At 59.3% G+C, this 18,450-nt stretch overlaps 1 protein-coding gene across 1 annotated transcript in view; it reads right to left on the bottom strand.

Moving 5' to 3' along the window:
- The window catches only part of LOC140405628 (calcium-binding and coiled-coil domain-containing protein 1-like), a gene marked incomplete at its 3' end in the record, with an annotated part of 162,948 nt that overhangs the window by 51,193 nt on the left and 93,305 nt on the right, over positions 1-18,450 (bottom strand). Inside the window, exon 2 of the mRNA XM_072494167.1 lies at positions 12,052-12,198. Within this exon, the coding sequence (XP_072350268.1) occupies positions 12,052-12,180 (129 nt within the window). The remainder of the gene's footprint in view (positions 1-12,051; positions 12,199-18,450) is intronic.

Genomic DNA, 18,450 nt, shown 5'->3' on the forward strand with positions numbered 1-18,450 from the left:
CTCCCTGTCTCTGTAACCTCCTCCAGCTCCTACACCCCTCCCTATCTCTGTAACCTCCTCCAGCTCCTACACCCCTCCCTATCTCTGAAACCTCCTCCAGCCTGCTACACCCCTCCATATCTCTGTAACCTCCTCCAGCCCCTACACCCCTCCCTATCTCTGTAAACTCCTCCAGCCCCCTACACCCCTCCCTATCTCTGTAACCTCCTCCAGCCCCTACACCCCTCCCTATCTCTGTAACCTCCTCCAGCCCCCCTACACTCCTCCCTATCTCTGTAACCTCCTCCATCCTCTACACCCTCCCTATCTCTGTAACCTCCTCCAGCCCCCTACACCCCTCCTTATCTCTGTAACCTCCTCCAACCCCCTACACCCTCCCTATCTCTGTAACCTCCTCCAGCCCCGTACACCCCTCCCTATCTCTGTAACCTCCTCCAGCCCCCTACACCCCTCCCTATCTCTGTAACCTCCTCCAGCTCCCTACACCCCTCCCTACCTTTGTAACCTCCTCCAGCCCCCTACACCCCTCCCTATCGCTGTAATCGCCTCCAGCCCCCTACACCCCTCCCTATCTCTGTAACCTCCTCCAGCCCCCTACACCCCTCCCTATCTCTGTAACCTCCTCCAGCCCCCTACACCCCTCCCTATCTATGTAACCACCTCCAGTCCCTACAACCCTCCCCATCTCTGTAACCTCCTCCAGCCCCCTACACCCCTCCCTATCTCTGTAGCCTCCTCCAGCCCCCTACACCGCTCCCTATCTCTGTAACCTCCTCCAGCCCCCTACAACCCTCCCTATCTCCGTAACCTCCTCCTGCCCCCTACACCCCTCCCTATCTCTGTAACCTCCTCCAGCCCCTACACCCTCCCTATCTCTGAAAGCTCCTCCAGTCCCCTACACCCCTCCCTATCTCTGTAACCTCCCCCAGCCCCCCTACAACCCTCCCTATCTCTGTAACCTCCTCCAGCCCCCTACAACCCTCCCTATCTCTGTAACCTCCTCCAGCCCCCTACACCCCTCCCTATCTCTGTAACCTCCTCCAGCCCCTACACCCTCCCTATCTCTGAAAGCTCCTCCAGTCCCCTACACCCCTCCCTATCTCTGTAACCTCCCCCAGCCCCCCTACAACCCTCCCTATCTCTGTAACCTCCTCCAGCCCCTACACCCCTCCCTATCTCTGTAACCTCCTCCAGCCCCTACACACCTCCCTATCTCTGTAACCTCCTCCAGCCCCCTACACCCCTCCCAATCTCTGTAACCTCCTCCAGCCCCCTACACCCCTCCCTATCTCTGTAACCTCCTCCAGCCCCTACACCCCTCCCTATCTTTGTAACCTCCTCCAGTCCCCTACACCCCTCCCTATCGTTGTAATCGCCTCCAGCCCTGACACCCCTCCCTATCTCTGTAACCTCCTCCAGCCCCGACAACCCTCCCTATCTCTGTAACCTTCTCCAGCCCCTACACCCCTCCCTATCACTGTAACCTCCTCCAGCCCCCCTACACCCCTCCCTATCCCTGTAACCTCCTCCAGCCCCCTACACCCCTCCCTATCTCTGTAACCTCCTCCAAACCCCTACACCCCTCCCTATCTCTGTAACCTCCTCCAGCCCCCTACAACCCTCCCTATCTCTGTAACCTCCTCCAGCCCCCTACACCCCTCCCTTTCTCTGTAACCTCCTCCAGCCCCTACACCCTCCCTATCTCTGTAAGCTCCTCCAGTCCCCTACACCCCTCCCTATCTCTGTAACCTCCCCCAGCCCCCCTACTACCCTCCCTATCTCTGTAACCTCCTCCAGCCCCTACACCCCTCCCTATCTCTGTAACCTCCTCCGACCCCTACACCCCACCCTATCCCTGTAACCTACTCCAGCCCCCTACACACCTCCCTATCTCTGTAACCTCCTCCAGCCCCTACACCCTCCCTATCTCTGTAAGCTCCTTCAGTCCCCTACACCCCTCCCTATCTCTGAAACCTCCTCCAGCCTGCTACACCCCTCCCTATCTCTGTAACCTCCTCCAGCCCCTACACCCCTCCCTATCTCTGTAACCTCCTCCAGCCCCCTACACCCCTCCCTATCTCTGTAACCTCCTCCAGCCCCTACACCCCTCCCTATCTCTGTAACCTCCTCCAGCCCCCTGCACCCCTCCCTATCTGTGTAACCTCCTCCAGCCCCTACACCCCTCCCTATCTCTGTAACCTCCTCCAGCCCCTACACCCCTCCCTGTCTCTGTAACCTCCTCCAGCTCCTACACCCCTCCCTATCTCTGTAACCTCCTCCAGCTCCTACACCCCTCCCTATCCCTGAAACCTCCTCCAGCCTGCTACACCCCTCCCTATCTCTGTAACCTCCTCCAGCCCCTACACCCCTCCCTATCTCTGTAACCTCCTCCAGCCCCCTACACCCCTCCCTATCTCTGTAACCTCCTCCAGCCCCTACACCCCTCCCTATCTCTGTAACCTCCTCCAGCCCCCCTACACCCCTCCCTATCTCTGTAACCTCCTCCAGCCTCTACACCCTCCCTATCTCTGTAACCTCCTCCAGCCCCCTACACCCCTCCTTATCTCTGTAACCTCCTCCAACCCCCTACACCCTCCCTATCTCTGTAACCTCCTCCAGCCCCCTACACCCCTCCCTATCTCTGTAACCTCCTCCAGCCCCCTACACCCTCCCTATCTCTGTAACCTCCTCCAGCCCCTACACCCCTCCCTATCTCTGTAACCTCCTCCAGCTCCCTACACCCCTCCCTATCTCTGTAACGTCCTCCAGCCCCCTACACCCCTCCCTACCTTTGTAACGTCCTCCAGCCCCCTACACCCCTCCCTATCGCTGTAATCGCCTCCAGCCACCTACACCCCTCCCTATCTCTGTAACCTCCTCCAGCCCCCTACACCCCTCCCTATCTCTGTAACCTCCTCCAGCCCCCTACACCCCTCCCTATCTATGTAACCACCTCCAGTCCCTAAAACCCTCCCCATCTCTGTCACCTCCTCCAGCCCCCTACACTCCTCCCTATCTCTGTAACCTCCTCCAGCCCCTACACCCCTCCCTATCTCTGTAACCTCCTCCAGCCCCCTACACCCCTCCCTATCTCTGTAACCTCCTCCAGCCCCTACACCCCTCCCTATCTCTGTAACCTCCTCCAGCCCCCCTACACCCCTCCCTATCTCTGTAACCTCCTCCAGCCTCTACACCCTCCCTATCTCTGTAACCTCCTCCAGCCCCCTACACCCCTCCTTATCTCTGTAACCTCCTCCAACCCCCTACACCCTCCCTATCTCTGTAACCTCCTCCAGCCCCCTACACCCCTCCCTATCTCTGTAACCTCCTCCAGCCCCCTACACCCTCCCTATCTCTGTAACCTCCTCCAGCCCCTACACCCCTCCCTATCTCTGTAACCTCCTCCAGCTCCCTACACCCCTCCCTATCTCTGTAACGTCCTCCAGCCCCCTACACCCCTCCCTACCTTTGTAACGTCCTCCAGCCCCCTACACCCCTCCCTATCGCTGTAATCGCCTCCAGCCACCTACACCCCTCCCTATCTCTGTAACCTCCTCCAGCCCCCTACACCCCTCCCTATCTCTGTAACCTCCTCCAGCCCCCTACACCCCTCCCTATCTATGTAACCACCTCCAGTCCCTAAAACCCTCCCCATCTCTGTCACCTCCTCCAGCCCCCTACACTCCTCCCTATCTCTGTAACGTCCTCCAGCCCCCTACACCCCTCCCTACCTTTGTAACCTCCTCCAGCCCCCTACACCCCTCCCTATCGCTGTAACCTCCTCCAGCCCCCTACACCACTCCTTATCTCTGTAACCTCCTCCAACCCCCTACACCCTCCCTATCTCTGTAACCTCCTCCAGCCCCCTACACCCCTCCCTATCTCTGTAACCTCCTCCAGCCCCCTACACCCTCCCTATCTCTGTAACCTCCTCCAGCCCCCTACACTCCTCCCTATCTCTGTAACCTCCTCCAGCTCCCTACACCCCTCCCTATCTCTGTAACGTCCTCCAGCCCCCTACACCCCTCCCTACCTTTGCAACCTCCTCCAGCCCCCTACACCCCTCCCTATCGCTGTAATCGCCTCCAGCCCCCTACACCCCTCCCTATCTCTGTAACCTCCTCCAGCCCCCTACACCCCTCCCTATCTCTGTAACCTCCTCCAGCCCCCTACACCCCTCCCTATCTATGTAACCACCTCCAGTCCCTACAACCCTCCCCATCTCTGTAACCTCCTCCAGCCCCCTACACCCCTCCCTATCTCTGTAGCCTCCTCCAGCCCCCTACACCGCTCCCTATCTCTGTAACCTCCTCCAGCCCCCTACAACCCTCCCTATCTCCGTAACCTCCTCCAGCCCCCTACACCCCTCCCTATCTCTGTAACCTCCTCCAGCCCCTACACCCTCCCTATCTCTGAAAGCTCCTCCAGTCCCCTACACCCCTCCCTATCTCTGTAACCTCCCCCAGCCCCCCTACAACCCTCCCTATCTCTGTAACCTCCTCCAGCCCCTACACCCCTCCCTATCTCTGGAACCTCCTCCAGCCCCTACACACCTCCCTATCTCTGTAACCTCCTCCAGCCCCCTACACCCCTCCCAATCTCTGTAACCTCCTCCAGCCCCCTACACCACTCCCTATCTCTGTAACCTCCTCCAGCCCCTACACCCCTCCCTATCTTTGTAACCTCCTCCAGCCCCCTACACCCCTCCCTATCGTTGTAATCGCCTACAGCCCCGACACCCCTCCCTATCTCTGTAACCTCCTCCAGCCCCGACAACCCTCCCTATCTCTGTAACCTCCTCCAGCCCCTACACCCCTCCCTATCACTGTAACCTCCTCCAGCCCCCCTACTCCCCTCCCTATCCCTGTAACCTCCTCCAGTCCCCTACATCCCTCCCTATCTCTGTAACCTCCTCCATACCCCTACACCCCTCCCTATCTCTGTAACCTCCTCCAGCCCCCGACAACCCTCCCTATCTCTGTAACCTCCTCCAGCCCCCTACACCCCTCCCTATTTCTGTAACCTCCTCCAGCCCCTACACCCTCCCTATCTCTGTAACCTCCTCCAGCCCCCCTACACACCTCCCTATCTCTGTAACCTCCTCCAGTCCCCCTACACCCCTCCCTACCTTTGTAACGTCCTCCAGCCCCCTACACCCCTCCCTATCGCTGTAATCGCCTCCAGCCACCTACACCCCTCCCTATCTCTGTAACCTCCTCCAACCCCCTACACCCTCCCTATCTCTGTAACCTCCTCCAGCCCCCTACACCCCTCCCTATCTCTGTAACCTCCTCCAGCCCCCTACACCCTCCCTATCTCTGTAACGTCCTCCAGCCCCCTACACCCTCCCTATCTCTGTAACCTCCTCCAGCCCCCTACACTCCTCCCTATCTCTGTAACCTCCTCCAGCTCCCTACACCCCTCCCTATCTCTGTAACGTCCTCCAGCCCCCTACACCCCTCCCTACCTTTGCAACCTCCTCCAGCCCCCTACACCCCTCCCTATCGCTGTAATCGCCTCCAGCCCCCTACACCCCTCCCTATCTCTGTAACCTCCTCCAGCCCCCTACACCCCTCCCTATCTCTGTAACCTCCTCCAGCCCCCTACACCCCTCCCTATCTATGTAACCACCTCCAGTCCCTACAACCCTCCCCATCTCTGTAACCTCCTCCAGCCCCCTACACCCCTCCCTATCTCTGTAGCCTCCTCCAGCCCCCTACACCGCTCCCTATCTCTGTAACCTCCTCCAGCCCCCCTACACCCCTCCCTATCTCTGTAACCTCCTCCAGCCCCTACAACCCTCCCTATCTCCGTAACCTCCTCCAGCCCCCTACACCCCTCCCTATCTCTGTAACCTCCCCCAGCCCCCCTACAACCCTCCCTATCTCTGTAACCTCCTCCAGCCCCTACACCCCTCCCTATCTCTGTAACCTCCTCCAGCCCCTACACACCTCCCTATCTCTGTAACCTCCTCCAGCCCCCTACACCCCTCCCAATCTCTGTAACCTCCTCCAGCCCCCTACACCACTCCCTATCTCTGTAACCTCCTCCAGCCCCTACACCCCTCCCTATCTTTGTAACCTCCTCCAGCCCCCTACACCCCTCCCTATCGTTGTAATCGCCTCCAGCCCCGACACCCCTCCCTATCTCTGTAACCTCCTCCAGCCCCGACAACCCTCCCTATCTCTGTAACCTCCTCCAGCCCCTACACCCCTCCCTATCACTGTAACCTCCTCCAGCCCCCCTACTCCCCTCCCTATCCCTGTAACCTCCTCCAGCCCCCTACATCCCTCCCTATCTCTGTAACCTCCTCCATACCCCTACACCCCTCCCTATCTCTGTAACCTCCTCCAGCCCCCGACAACCCTCCCTATCTCTGTAACCTCCTCCAGCCCCCTACACCCCTCCCTATTTCTGTAACCTCCTCCAGCCCCTACACCCTCCCTATCTCTGTAAGCTCCTTCAGTCCCCTACACCCCTCCATATCTCTGAAACCTCCTCCAGCCTGCTACACCCCTCCCTATCTCTGTAACCTCCTCCAGCCCCTACACCCCTCCCTATCTCTGTAACCTCCTCCAGCCCCCTACACCCCTCCCTATCTCTGTAACCTCCTCCAGCCCCTACACCCCTCCCTATCTCTGTAACCTCCTCCAGCCCCCTACACCCCTCCCTATCTCTGTAACCTCCTCCAGCCCCTACACCCCTCCCTATCTCTGTAACCTCCTCCAGCCCCTACACCCCTCCCTGTCTCTGTAACCTCCTCCAGCTCCTACACCCCTCCCTATCTCTGTAACCTCCTCCAGCTCCTACACCCCTCCCTATCTCTGAAACCTCCTCCAGCCTGCTACACCCCTCCCTATCTCTGTAACCTCCTCCAGCCCCTACACCCCTCCCTATCTCTGTAAACTCCTCCAGCCCCCTACACCCCTCCCTATCTCTGTAACCTCCTCCAGCCCCTACACCCCTCCCTATCTCTGTAACCTCCTCCAGCCCCCCTACACTCCTCCCTATCTCTGAAACCTCCTCCAGCCTCTACACCCTCCCTATCTCTGTAACCTCCTCCAGCCCCCTACACCCCTCCTTATCTCTGTAACCTCCTCCAACCCCCTACACCCTCCCTATCTCTGTAACCTCCTCCAGCCCCCTACACCCCTCCCTATCTCTGTGACCTCCTCCAGCCCCCTACACCCTCCCTATCTCTGTAACCTCCTCCAGCCCCCTACACCCCTCCCTATCTCTGTAACCTCCTCCAGCTCCCTACACCCCTCCCTATCTCTGTAACGTCCTCCAGCCCCCTACACCCCTCCCTACCTTTGTAACCTCCTCCAGCCCCCTACACCCCTCCCTATCTATGTAACCACCTCCAGTCCCTACAACCCTCCCCATCTCTGTAACCTCCTCCAGCCCCCTACACCCCTCCCTATCTCTGTAACCTCCTCCAGCCCCCTACAACCCTCCCTATCTCCGTAACCTCCTCCAGCCCCCTACACCCCTCCCTATCTCTGTAACCTCCTCCAGCCCCTACACCCTCCCTATCTCTGAAAGCTCCTCCAGTCCCCTACACCCCTCCCTATCTCTGTAACCTCCCCCAGCCCCCCTACAACCCTCCCTATCTCTGTAACCTCCTCCAGCCCCCTACAACCCTCCCTATCTCTGTAACCTCCTCCAGCCCCCTACACCCCTCCCTATCTCTGTAACCTCCTCCAGCCCCTACACCCTCCCTATCTCTGAAAGCTCCTCCAGTCCCCTACACCCCTCCCTATCTCTGTAACCTCCCCCAGCCCCCCTACAACCCTCCCTATCTCTGTAACCTCCTCCAGCCCCTACACCCCTCCCTATCTCTGTAACCTCCTCCAGCCCCTACACACCTCCCTATCTCTGTAACCTCCTCCAGCCCCCTACACCCCTCCCAATCTCTGTAACCTCCTCCAGCCCCCTACACCCCTCCCTATCTCTGTAACCTCCTCCAGCCCCTACACCCCTCCCTATCTTTGTAACCTCCTCCAGTCCCCTACACCCCTCCCTATCGTTGTAATCGCCTCCAGCCCTGACACCCCTCCCTATCTCTGTAACCTCCTCCAGCCCCGACAACCCTCCCTATCTCTGTAACCTTCTCCAGCCCCTACACCCCTCCCTATCACTGTAACCTCCTCCAGCCCCCCTACACCCCTCCCTATCCCTGTAACCTCCTCCAGCCCCCTACACCCCTCCCTATCTCTGTAACCTCCTCCAAACCCCTACACCCCTCCCTATCTCTGTAACCTCCTCCAGCCCCCTACAACCCTCCCTATCTCTGTAACCTCCTCCAGCCCCCTACACCCCTCCCTTTCTCTGTAACCTCCTACAGCCCCTACACCCTCCCTATCTCTGTAAGCTCCTCCAGTCCCCTACACCCCTCCCTATCTCTGTAACCTCCCCCAGCCCCCCTACTACCCTCCCTATCTCTGTAACCTCCTCCAGCCCCTACACCCCTCCCTATCTCTGTAACCTCCTCCGACCCCTACACCCCACCCTATCCCTGTAACCTACTCCAGCCCCCTACACACCTCCCTATCTCTGTAACCTCCTCCAGCCCCTACACACCTCCCTATCTCTGTAACCTCCTCCAGCCTCCTACACCCCTCCCAATCTCTGTAACCTCCTCCACCCCCTACACCCCTCCCTATCTCTGTAACCTCCTCCAGCCCCCTACACCCCTCCCTATCTCTGTAACCTCCCCCAGCCCCCTACACCCCTCCCTATCTCTGTAACCTCCTCCAGCCCCTCCAACCATCCCTATCTCTGTAACCTCCACCCAGCCCACTACACCCCTCCCTATCTCTGTCACCTCCTCCAGCCCCTACAACCCTCCCTATCTCTGTAACCTCCTCCAGCCCCCTACACCCCTCCCTATCTCTGTAACCTACTCCAGCCCCCTACACACCTCCCTATCTCTGTAACCTCCTCCAGCCCCTACACACCTCCCTATCTCTGTAACCTCCTCCAGCCCCCTACACCCCTCCCTATCTCTGTAACCTCCTCCAGCCCCCCTACAACCCTCCCTATCTCTGTAACCTCCTCCAGTCCCCTACACCCCTCCCTATCTCTGTAACCTCCTCCAGCCCCTCTACAACCCTCCCTATCTCTGTAACCTCCTCCAGTCCCCTACACCCCTCCCTATCTCTGTAACCTCCTCCAGCCCCCTACAACCCTCCCTATCTCTGTAACCTCCTCCAGTCCCCTACACCCCTCCCGATCTCTGTAACCTCCTCCAGCGCCGACACCCCTCCCTATCTCTGTAACCTCCTCCAGCCCCCTACACCCCTCCCTATCTCTGTAACCTCCTCCAGTCCCTACACACCTCCCTATCTCTGTAACCTCCTCCAGCCCCCTACACCCCTCCCTATCTCTGTAACCTCCTCCAGCCCCTACACCCCTCCCTATCTCTGTAACCTCCTCCAGCCCCTACACCCCTCCCTATCTCTGTAACCTCCTCCAGCCCCCTACACCCCTCCCTATCTCTGTGACCTCCTCCAGTCCCCCTACACCCCTCCCTATCTCTGTAACCTCCTCCAGTCCCCTACACCCCTCCCTATCTCTGTAACCTCCTCCAGCCCCCTACACCCCTCCCTATCTCTGTCACCTCCTCCAGCCCCTACACCCCTCCTTATCTCTGTAACCTCCTCCAGCCCCCTACACCCCTCCCTATCTCTGTAACCTCCTCCAGCCCCTACACCCCTCCCTATCTCTGTAACCTCCTCCAGCCCCCTACACCCCTCCCTATCTCTGTGACCTCCTCCAGTCCCCCTACACCCCTCCCTATCTCTGTAACCTCCTCCAGTCCCCTACACCCCTCCCTATCTCTGTAACCTCCTCCAGCCCCCTACACCCCTCCCTATCTCTGTCACCTCCTCCAGCCCCTACACCCCTCCCTATCTCTGTAACCTCCTCCAGCCCACTACAACCCTCCCTATCTCTGTAACCTCCTCCAGCCCACTACACCCTCTCCCTATCTCTGTAACCTCCTCCAGCCCCCTACACCCCTCCCTATCTCTGTAACCTCCTCCAGTCCCTACACCCCTCCCTATCTCTGTAACCTCCTCCAGCCCCCTACACCCCTCCCTATCTCTGTAACCTCCTCCAGCCCCCTACACCCCTCCCTATCTCTGTAACCTCCTCCAGCCCCCTACACCCCTCCCTATCTCTGTAACCTCCTCCAGCCCCCTACACCCCTCCCTATCTCTGTAACCTCCTCCAGTCCCTACACCCCTCCCTATCTCTGTAACCTCCTCCAGCCCCCTACACCCCTCCCTATCTCTGTAACCTCCTCCAGCCCCCTACACCCCTCCCTATCTCTGTAACCTCCTCCAGCCCCCTACACCCCTCCCTATCTCTGTAACCTCCTCCAGCCCCTACAACCCTCCCAATCTCTGTAACCTCCTCCAGCCCCCTACACCCCTCCCTATCTCTGTGACCTCCTCCAACTCTGCGAATCTCCTTTCCCTGCCTCGCTGCAGGCTGCCCCTCAGTGTCTCGCACTTCCCCACTCCTGTCCGTCCCTCCTGCTCGCTGGTCCGCACCTCTCCCTTCTCACTGCTTTTTGTTAAGGAGCTCGCAAAGAGCGATGCCTCCCAGGCCCACCTGCGCTGGAGTTGCCAGACCCTCCCCCTCGAGTGGAGACGGGGGAGACCATATTGGTTGTACACCCAGGACCCATGTTAGGTGTGAGCGAGGCGGCGGCCATGTTGGATGTGGGCACAGCGGCCATGTTGGGTGTGAGCGAGGGGTCGGCCATGTTGGATGTGGGCACAGCGGCCATGTTGGATGTGGGCACAGTTGCCATGTCGGGTGTGAGCGAGGGGGCGGCCATGTTGGATGTGGGCTCAGCGGCCATGTTGGATGTGGGCTCAGCGGCCATGTTGGAAGTGGGCTCAGCGGCCATGTTTAGACCATTAGACCATAAGACAAAGGGGCAGAATTAGGCCGCTCGGCCCATCGAATCTGCTCCGACATGCAATCATGGCTGATATTTTCTCATCCCCATTCTTCTGCCTTCTCCCCATAACCCCTGATCCCCTTATTGGGAGTGAGCGAGGGGGAGGCCATGATGAGTGTGAGCGAGGAGGCGGCCATGTTGGGTGTGACCACAGTGGCCATGTTGGGTGTGAGCGAGGGGGCGGCCATGTTGGATGTGAGCGAGGGGCGGCCATGTTGGATGTGACCACAGTGGCCATGTTGGGTGTGAGCGAGGGGGCGGCCATGTTGGATGTGAGCGAGGGGCGGCCATGTTGAGTGTGAGCGAGGAGGCGGCCATGTTGAGTGTGAGCGAGGAGGCGGCCATGTTGAGTGTGAGCGAGGAGGCGGCCATGTTGGGTGTGACCACAGTGGCCATGTTGGGTGTGAGCGAGGGGGCGGCCATGTTGGATGTGAGCGAGGGGCGGCCATGTTGGATGTGACCACAGTGGCCATGTTGGGTGTGAGCGAGGGGGCGGCCATGTTGGATGTGAGCGAGGGGCGGCCATGTTGAGTGTGAGCGAGGAGGCGGCCATGTTGAGTGTGAGCGAGGAGGCGGCCATGTTGGGTGTGAGCGAGGAGGCGGCCATGTTGAGTGTGAGCGAGGAGGCGGCCATGTTGAGTGTGAGCGAGGAGGCGGCCATGTTGGGTGTGAGCGAGGAGGCGGCCATGTTGGGTGTGACCACGGTGGCCATATTGGGTGTGAGGGAGGGGCGGCCATGTTGGGTGTGGGCGAGTTGGCGGCCATATTGGGTGTGAGCGAGGGGCGGCCATGTTGGGTGTGGGCGAGGGGGTGGCCATATTGGGTGTGAGCGAGGGGCGGCCATGTTGGATGTGGGCTAGGGGGTGGCCATATCGGGTGTGAGCGAGGGGCGGCCATGTTGGGTGTGGGCGAGGGGCGGCCATGTTGGGTGTGAGCGAGGGGCGGCCATATCGGGTGTGAGCGAGGGGCGGCCATGTTGGGTGTGGGCGAGGGGCGGCCATGTTGGGTGTGAGCGAGGGGCGGCCATGTTGGGTGTGAGCGAGAGGGCGGCCATTTTGGTTGTAGACAGCACCAACCCGGAAAAGGCCAATCCAGTCCTTTGACGACCACTTGGACCGAGACTGCAGGCAGTAACGACACTCCACAGCTGTACCAGGGACGTATGTCCGGGCCACGTTGTGGAAGATGACCTCGGTCCGGTCCATTTCCAACTGGTCGCCCACCTGTAACCAAACAACAGGGGTCAGCGCGGCTCGCTCAACACGGGAGCCCGGGGAGGGGTCGGAGGAGGCTACAGAGATAGGGAGGGTTGTAGGGGCTGGAGGAGGTTACAGAGATAGGGAGGGTTGTAGGGGCTGGAGGAGGTTACAGAGATAGGGAGGGGTGTAGGGGGGCTGGAGGAGGTTACAGAGATAGGGAGGGTGTAGGGGACTGAAGGAGGTTACAGAGATAGGGAGGGGTGTAGGGGACTGGAGGAGGTTACAGAGATAGGGAGGGGTGTAGGGGGCTGGAGGAGGTTACAGAGATAGGGAGGGGTGTAGGGGCTGGAGGAGGTTACAGAGATAGGGAGGGGTGTAGGGGGGCTGGAGGAGGTTACAGAGATAGGGAGGGTGTAGGGGACTGAAGGAGGTTACAGAGATAGGGAGGGGTGTAGGGGACTGGAGGAGGTTACAGAGATAGGGAGGGTGTAGGGGGCTGGAGGAGGTTACAGAGACAGGGAGGGGTGTAGGGGGCTGGAGGAGGTTACAGAGATAGGGAGGGGTGTCGGGGCTGGAGGAGGTTACAGAGATAGGGAGGGGTGTAGGGGCTGGAGGAGGTTACAGAGATAGGGAGGGGTGTAGGGGACTGGAGGAGGTTACAGAGATAGGGAGGGGTGTAGGGGCTGGAGGAGGTTACAGAGATAGGGAGGGGTGTAGGGGGCTGGAGGAGGTTACAGAGATAGGGAGGGTGTAGGGGGGCTGGAGGAGGTTACAGAGATAGGGAGGGGTGTAGGGGGCTGGAGGAGGTTACAGAGATAGGGAGGGGTGTAGGGGGCTGGAGGAGGTTACAGAGATAGGGAGGGGTGTAGCGGGCTGGAGGAGGTTACAGAGATAGGGAGGGGTGTAGGGGGCTGGAGGAGGTTACAGAGATAGGTAGGGGTGTAGGGGACTGGAGGAGGTTACAGAGATAGGGAGGGGTGTAGGGGGCTGGAGGAGGTTACAGAGATAGGGAGGGGTGTAGAGGCTGGAGGAGGTGAAAGAGATAGGGAGGGGTGTAGGGGCTGGAGGAGGTTACAGAGATAGGGAGGGGTGTAGGGGGCTGGAGGAGGTTACAGAGATAGGGAGGGGTGTAGGGGGGCTGGAGGAGGTGACAGAGATAGTGAGGGGTGTAGGGGTTGGAGGAGGTTACAGAGATAGGGAGGGGTGTAGGGGGCTGGAGGAGGTTACAGAGATAGGGAGGGCTGTAGGGGCTGGAGGAGGTTACAGAGATAGGGAGGGTGTAGGGGGCTGGAGGAGGTTACAGAGATAGGGAGGGTTGTGGGGGGCTGGAGGAGGTTACTGTGATAGGGAGGGTGTAGGGGCTGGAGGAGGTTACAGAGATAGGGAGGGGTGTAGGGTGCTGGAGGAAGTTACAGAGATAGGGAGGGTTGTAGTGGGGCTGGAGGAGGTTACAGAGATAGGGAGGGGTGTAGTGGGGCTGGAGGAGGTTACAGAGATAGGGAGGGGTGTAGGGGGCTGGAGGAGGTTACAGAGATAGGGAGATGTGTAGGGGGCTGGAGGAGGTTACAGAGATAGGGAGAGGAGTAGGGGGTTGGAGGAGGTTACAGAGATAGGGAGGGGTGTAGGGTCTGGAGGAGGTTACAGAGATAGGGAGGGGTGTAGTGGGGCTGGAGGAGGTTACAGAGATAGGGAGGGGTGTAGGGGGCTGGAGGAGGTTACAGAGATAGGGAGATGTGTAGGGGGCTGGAGGAGGTTACAGAGATAGGGAGAGGAGTAGGGGGTTGGAGGAGGTTACAGAGATAGGGAGGGGTGTAGGGTCTGGAGGAGGTTACAGAGATAGGGAGGGGTGTAGGGGCTGGAGGAGGTAACAGAGATAGGGAGGGGTGTAGGGTCTGGAGGAGGTTACAGAGATAGGGAGGGGTGTAGGGGGCTGGAGGAGGTTACAGAGATAGGGAGGGGTGTAGGGGGCTGGAGGAGGTTACAGAGATAGGGAGAGGAGTAGGGGGTTGGAGGAGGTTACAGAGATAGGGAGGGGTATAGGGATCAGGAGGAGGTTACAGAGTTAGGGAGGGTGTAGGGGACTGGAGGAGGTTACAGGGATAGGGAGGGTTGTAGGGGGCTGGAGGAGCTTACAGAGATAGGGAGGGGTGTAGGGGGCTGGAGGAGGTTACAGAGATAGGGAGGGGTGTAGGGGGCTGGAGGAGGTGACAGAAATAGGGAGGGGTGTAGGGGGCTGGAGGAGGTTACAGAGATAGGGAGGGGTGTAGGGGGGCTGGAGGAGGTTACAGAGATAGGGAGGGGTGTAGGGGGGCTGGAGGCGGTTACAGAGATAGGGAGTGGTGTAGCGGGCTGGAGGAGGTTACAGAGATAGGGAGGGGTGTAGGGGGCTGGAGGAGGTTACAGAGATAGGGAGGGGTGTAGGGACTGGAGGAGGTTACAGAGACAGGGAGAGGTGTAGGGGGCTGGAGAAGGTTACAGAGATAGGGAGGGGTGTAGCGGGCTGGAGGAGGTTACAGAGATAGGGAGGGGTGTAGGGGGCTGGAGGAGGTTACAGAGATAGGGAGGGGTGTAGGGACTGGAGGAGGTTACAGAGATAGGGAGGGGTGTAGGGGGCTGGAGAAGGTTACAGAGATAGGGAGGGGTGTAGCGGGCTGGAGGAGGTTACAGAGATAGGGAGGGGTGTAGGGGGCTGGAGGAGGTTACAGAGATAGGGAGGGGTGTAGGGGGCTGGAGGAGGTTACAGAGATAGGGAGGGGTGTAGGGGACTGGAGGAGGTTACAGAGATAGGGAGGGGTGTAGGGGGCTGGAGAAGGTTACAGAGATAGGGAGGGGTGTAGCGGGCTGGAGGAGGTTACAGAGATAGGGAGGGGTGTAGGGGGCTGGAGGAGGTTACAGAGATAGGGAGGGGTGTAGGGGGCTGGAGGAGGTTACAGAGATAGGGAGGGGTGTAGGGGACTGGAGGAGGTTACAGAGATAGGGAGGGGTGTAGGGGGCTGGAGAAGATTACAGAGATAGGGAGGGGTGTAGCGGGCTGGAGGAGGTTACAGAGATAGGGAGGGGTGGAGGGGGACTTGAGGAGGTTACAGAGATAGGGAGTGTTGTAGGGGGCTGGAGGAGCTTACAGAGATAGGGAGGGGTGTAGTGGGCTGGAGGAGGTTACAGAGATAGGGAGGGGACTGGAGGAGGTTACAGAGATAGGGGGGGTGTAGGGGGCTGGAGGAGGTTACAGAGATAGGGGGGGTGTAGGGGCTGGAGGAGGTTACAGAGATAGAGAGGGGTGTAGGGGGCTGGTGGAGGTTACAGAGATAGGGAGGGGTGTAGGGGCTGGAGGAGGTTACAGAGATAGTGAGGGGTGTAGGGGACTGGAGGAGGTTACAGAGATAGGGGGGGTGGAGGGGCTGGAGGAGGTTACAGAGATAGGGAGGGGTGTAGGGGCTGGAGGAGGTTACAGAGATAGGGAGGGGTGTAGGGGCTGAAGGAGGTTACAGAGATAGGGAGGGGTGTAGGGGGACTGGAGGAGGTTACAGAGATAGGGAGGGGAGTAGGGGGCTGGAGGAGGTTACAGAGATAGGGAGGGGTGTAGGGGGCTGGAGGAGGTTACAGAGATAGGGAGGGGTGTAGGGGTCGGAGGAGGTTACAGAGATAGGAAGGGTTGTAGGGGGCTGGAGGAGGTTACAGGGATAGGGAGGGGTGTAGGGGGCTGGAGGAGGTTACAGAGATAGGGAGGGTGTAAGGTCTGGAGGAGGTTACAGAGATAGGGAGGGTTGTAGGGGGCTGGAGGAGGTTACAGAGATAGGGAGGGTTGAAGGGGGCTGGAGGAGGTTACATGGATAGGGAGGGGTGTAGGGGGACGGGAGGAGGTTACAGAGATAGGGAGGGGTGTAGGGCGCTGGAGGAGGTTACAGAGATAGGAAGGGTTGTAGGGGGCTGGAGGAGGTTACATGGATAGGGAGGGGTGTAGGGGGCTGGAGGAGGTTACAGAGATAGGGAGGGTGTAAGGTCTGGAGGAGGTTACAGAGATAGGGAGGGTTGTAGGGGGCTGGAGGAGGTTACAGAGATAGGGAGGGTTGAAGGGGGGTGGAGGAGGTTACAGAGATAGGGAGGGTTGAAGGGGGCTGGAGGAGGTTACAGAGATAGGGAGGGGTGTAGGGGGCTGGAGGAGGTTACAGATATAGACAGGGGTGTAGCGTTCAGGAGGAGGTTACAGAGATAGGGAGGGTGTAGGGGACTGGAGGAGGTTACAGGGATAGGGAGGGTTGTAAGGTGCTGGAGGAGCTTACAGAGATAGGGAGGGGTGTAGGGGGCTGGAGGAGGTTACAGAGATAGGGAGGGGTGTACGAGACTGGAGGAGGTTACAGAGATAGGGAGGGGTGCAGGGGGCTGGAGAAGGTTACAGAGATAGGGAGGGGTGTAGCGGGCTGGAGGAGGTTACAGAGATAGGGAGGGGTGTAGGGGGCTGGAGGAGGTTACAGAGATAGGGAGGGGTGTAGGGACTGGAGGAGGTTACAGAGATAGGGAGGGGTGTAGGGGGCTGGAGAAGGTTACAGAGATAGGGAGGGGTGTAGCGGGCTGGAGGAGGTTACAGAGATAGGGAGGGGTGTAGGGGGCTGGAGGAGGTTACAGAGATAGGGAGGGGTGTAGGGGGCTGGAGGAGGTTACAGAGATAGGGAGGGGTGTAGGGGACTGGAGGAGGTTACAGAGATAGGGAGGGGTGTAGGGGGCTGGAGAAGATTACAGAGATAGGGAGGGTTGTAGGGGGCTGGAGGAGGTTACAGAGATAGGGAGGGGTGGAGGGGGACTTGAGGAGGTTACAGAGATAGGGAGTGTTGTAGGGGGCTGGAGGAGCTTACAGAGATAGGGAGGGGTGTAGTGGGCTGGAGGAGGTTACAGAGATAGGGAGGGGACTGGAGGAGGTTACAGAGATAGGGGGGGGTGTAGGGGGCTGGAGGAGGTTACAGAGATAGGGGGGGTGTAGGGGCTGGAGGAGGTTACAGAGATAGAGAGGGGTGTAGGGGGCTGGTGGAGGTTACAGAGATAGGGAGGGGTGTAGGGGCTGGAGGAGGTTACAGAGATAGTGAGGGGTGTAGGGGACTGGAGGAGGTTACAGAGATAGGGGGGGTGGAGGGGCTGGAGGAGGTTACAGAGATAGGGAGGGGTGTAGGGGCTGGAGGAGGTTACAGTGATAGGGAGGGGTGTAGGGGCTGAAGGAGGTTACAGAGATAGGGAGGGGTGTAGGGGGACTGGAGGAGGTTACAGAGATAGGGAGGGGAGTAGGGGGCTGGAGGAGGTTACAGAGATAGGGAGGGCTGTAGGGGGCTGGAGGAGGTTACAGAGATAGGGAGGGGTGTAGGGGTCGGAGGAGGTTACAGAGATAGGAAGGGTTGTAGGGGGCTGGAGGAGGTTACAGGGATAGGGAGGGGTGTAGGGGGCTGGAGGAGGTTACAGAGATAGGGAGGGTGTAAGGTCTGGAGGAGGTTACAGAGATAGGGAGGGTTGTAGGGGGCTGGAGGAGGTTACAGAGATAGGGAGGGTTGAAGTGGGCTGGAGGAGGTTACAGAGATAGGGAGGGTTGAAGGGGACTGGAGGAGGTTACAGAGATAGGGAGGGGTGTTGGGGGCTGGAGGAGGTTACAGAGATAGGGAGTGGTGTAGGGGTCGGAGGAGGTTACAGAGATAGGAAGGGTTGTAGGGGGCTGGAGGAGGTTACATGGATAGGGAGGGGTGTAGGGGGCTGGAGGAGGTTACAGAGATAGGGAGGGTGTAAGGTCTGGAGGAGGTTACAGAGATAGGGAGGGTTGTAGGGGGCTGGAGGAGGTTACAGAGATAGGGAGGGTTGAAGGGGGGTGGAGGAGGTTACAGAGATAGGGAGGGTTGAAGGGGGCTGGAGGAGGTTACAGAGATAGGGAGGGGTGTAGGGGGCTGGAGGAGGTTACAGATATAGACAGGGGTGTAGGGATCAGGAGGAGGTTACAGAGATAGGGAGGGTGTAGGGGACTGGAGGAGGTTACAGGGATAGGGAGGGTTGTAAGGTGCTGGAGGAGCTTACAGAGATAGGGAGGGGTGTAGGGGGCTGGAGGAGGTTACAGAGATAGGGAGGGGTGTAGGGGGCTGGAGGAGGTTACAGAGATAGGGAGGAGTGTAGGGGACTGGAGGAGGTTGCAGAGATAGGGAGGCATGTACGAGACTGGAGGAGGTTACAGAGATAGGGAGGGGTGCAGGGGGCTGGAGAAGGTTACAGAGATAGAGAGGGTTGTAGGGGGCTGGAGGAGGTTACAGA

This window comes from Scyliorhinus torazame, unplaced genomic scaffold (assembly GCF_047496885.1).
Source record: "Scyliorhinus torazame isolate Kashiwa2021f unplaced genomic scaffold, sScyTor2.1 scaffold_153, whole genome shotgun sequence".
Lineage (NCBI taxonomy): Eukaryota > Metazoa > Chordata > Chondrichthyes > Carcharhiniformes > Scyliorhinidae > Scyliorhinus > Scyliorhinus torazame.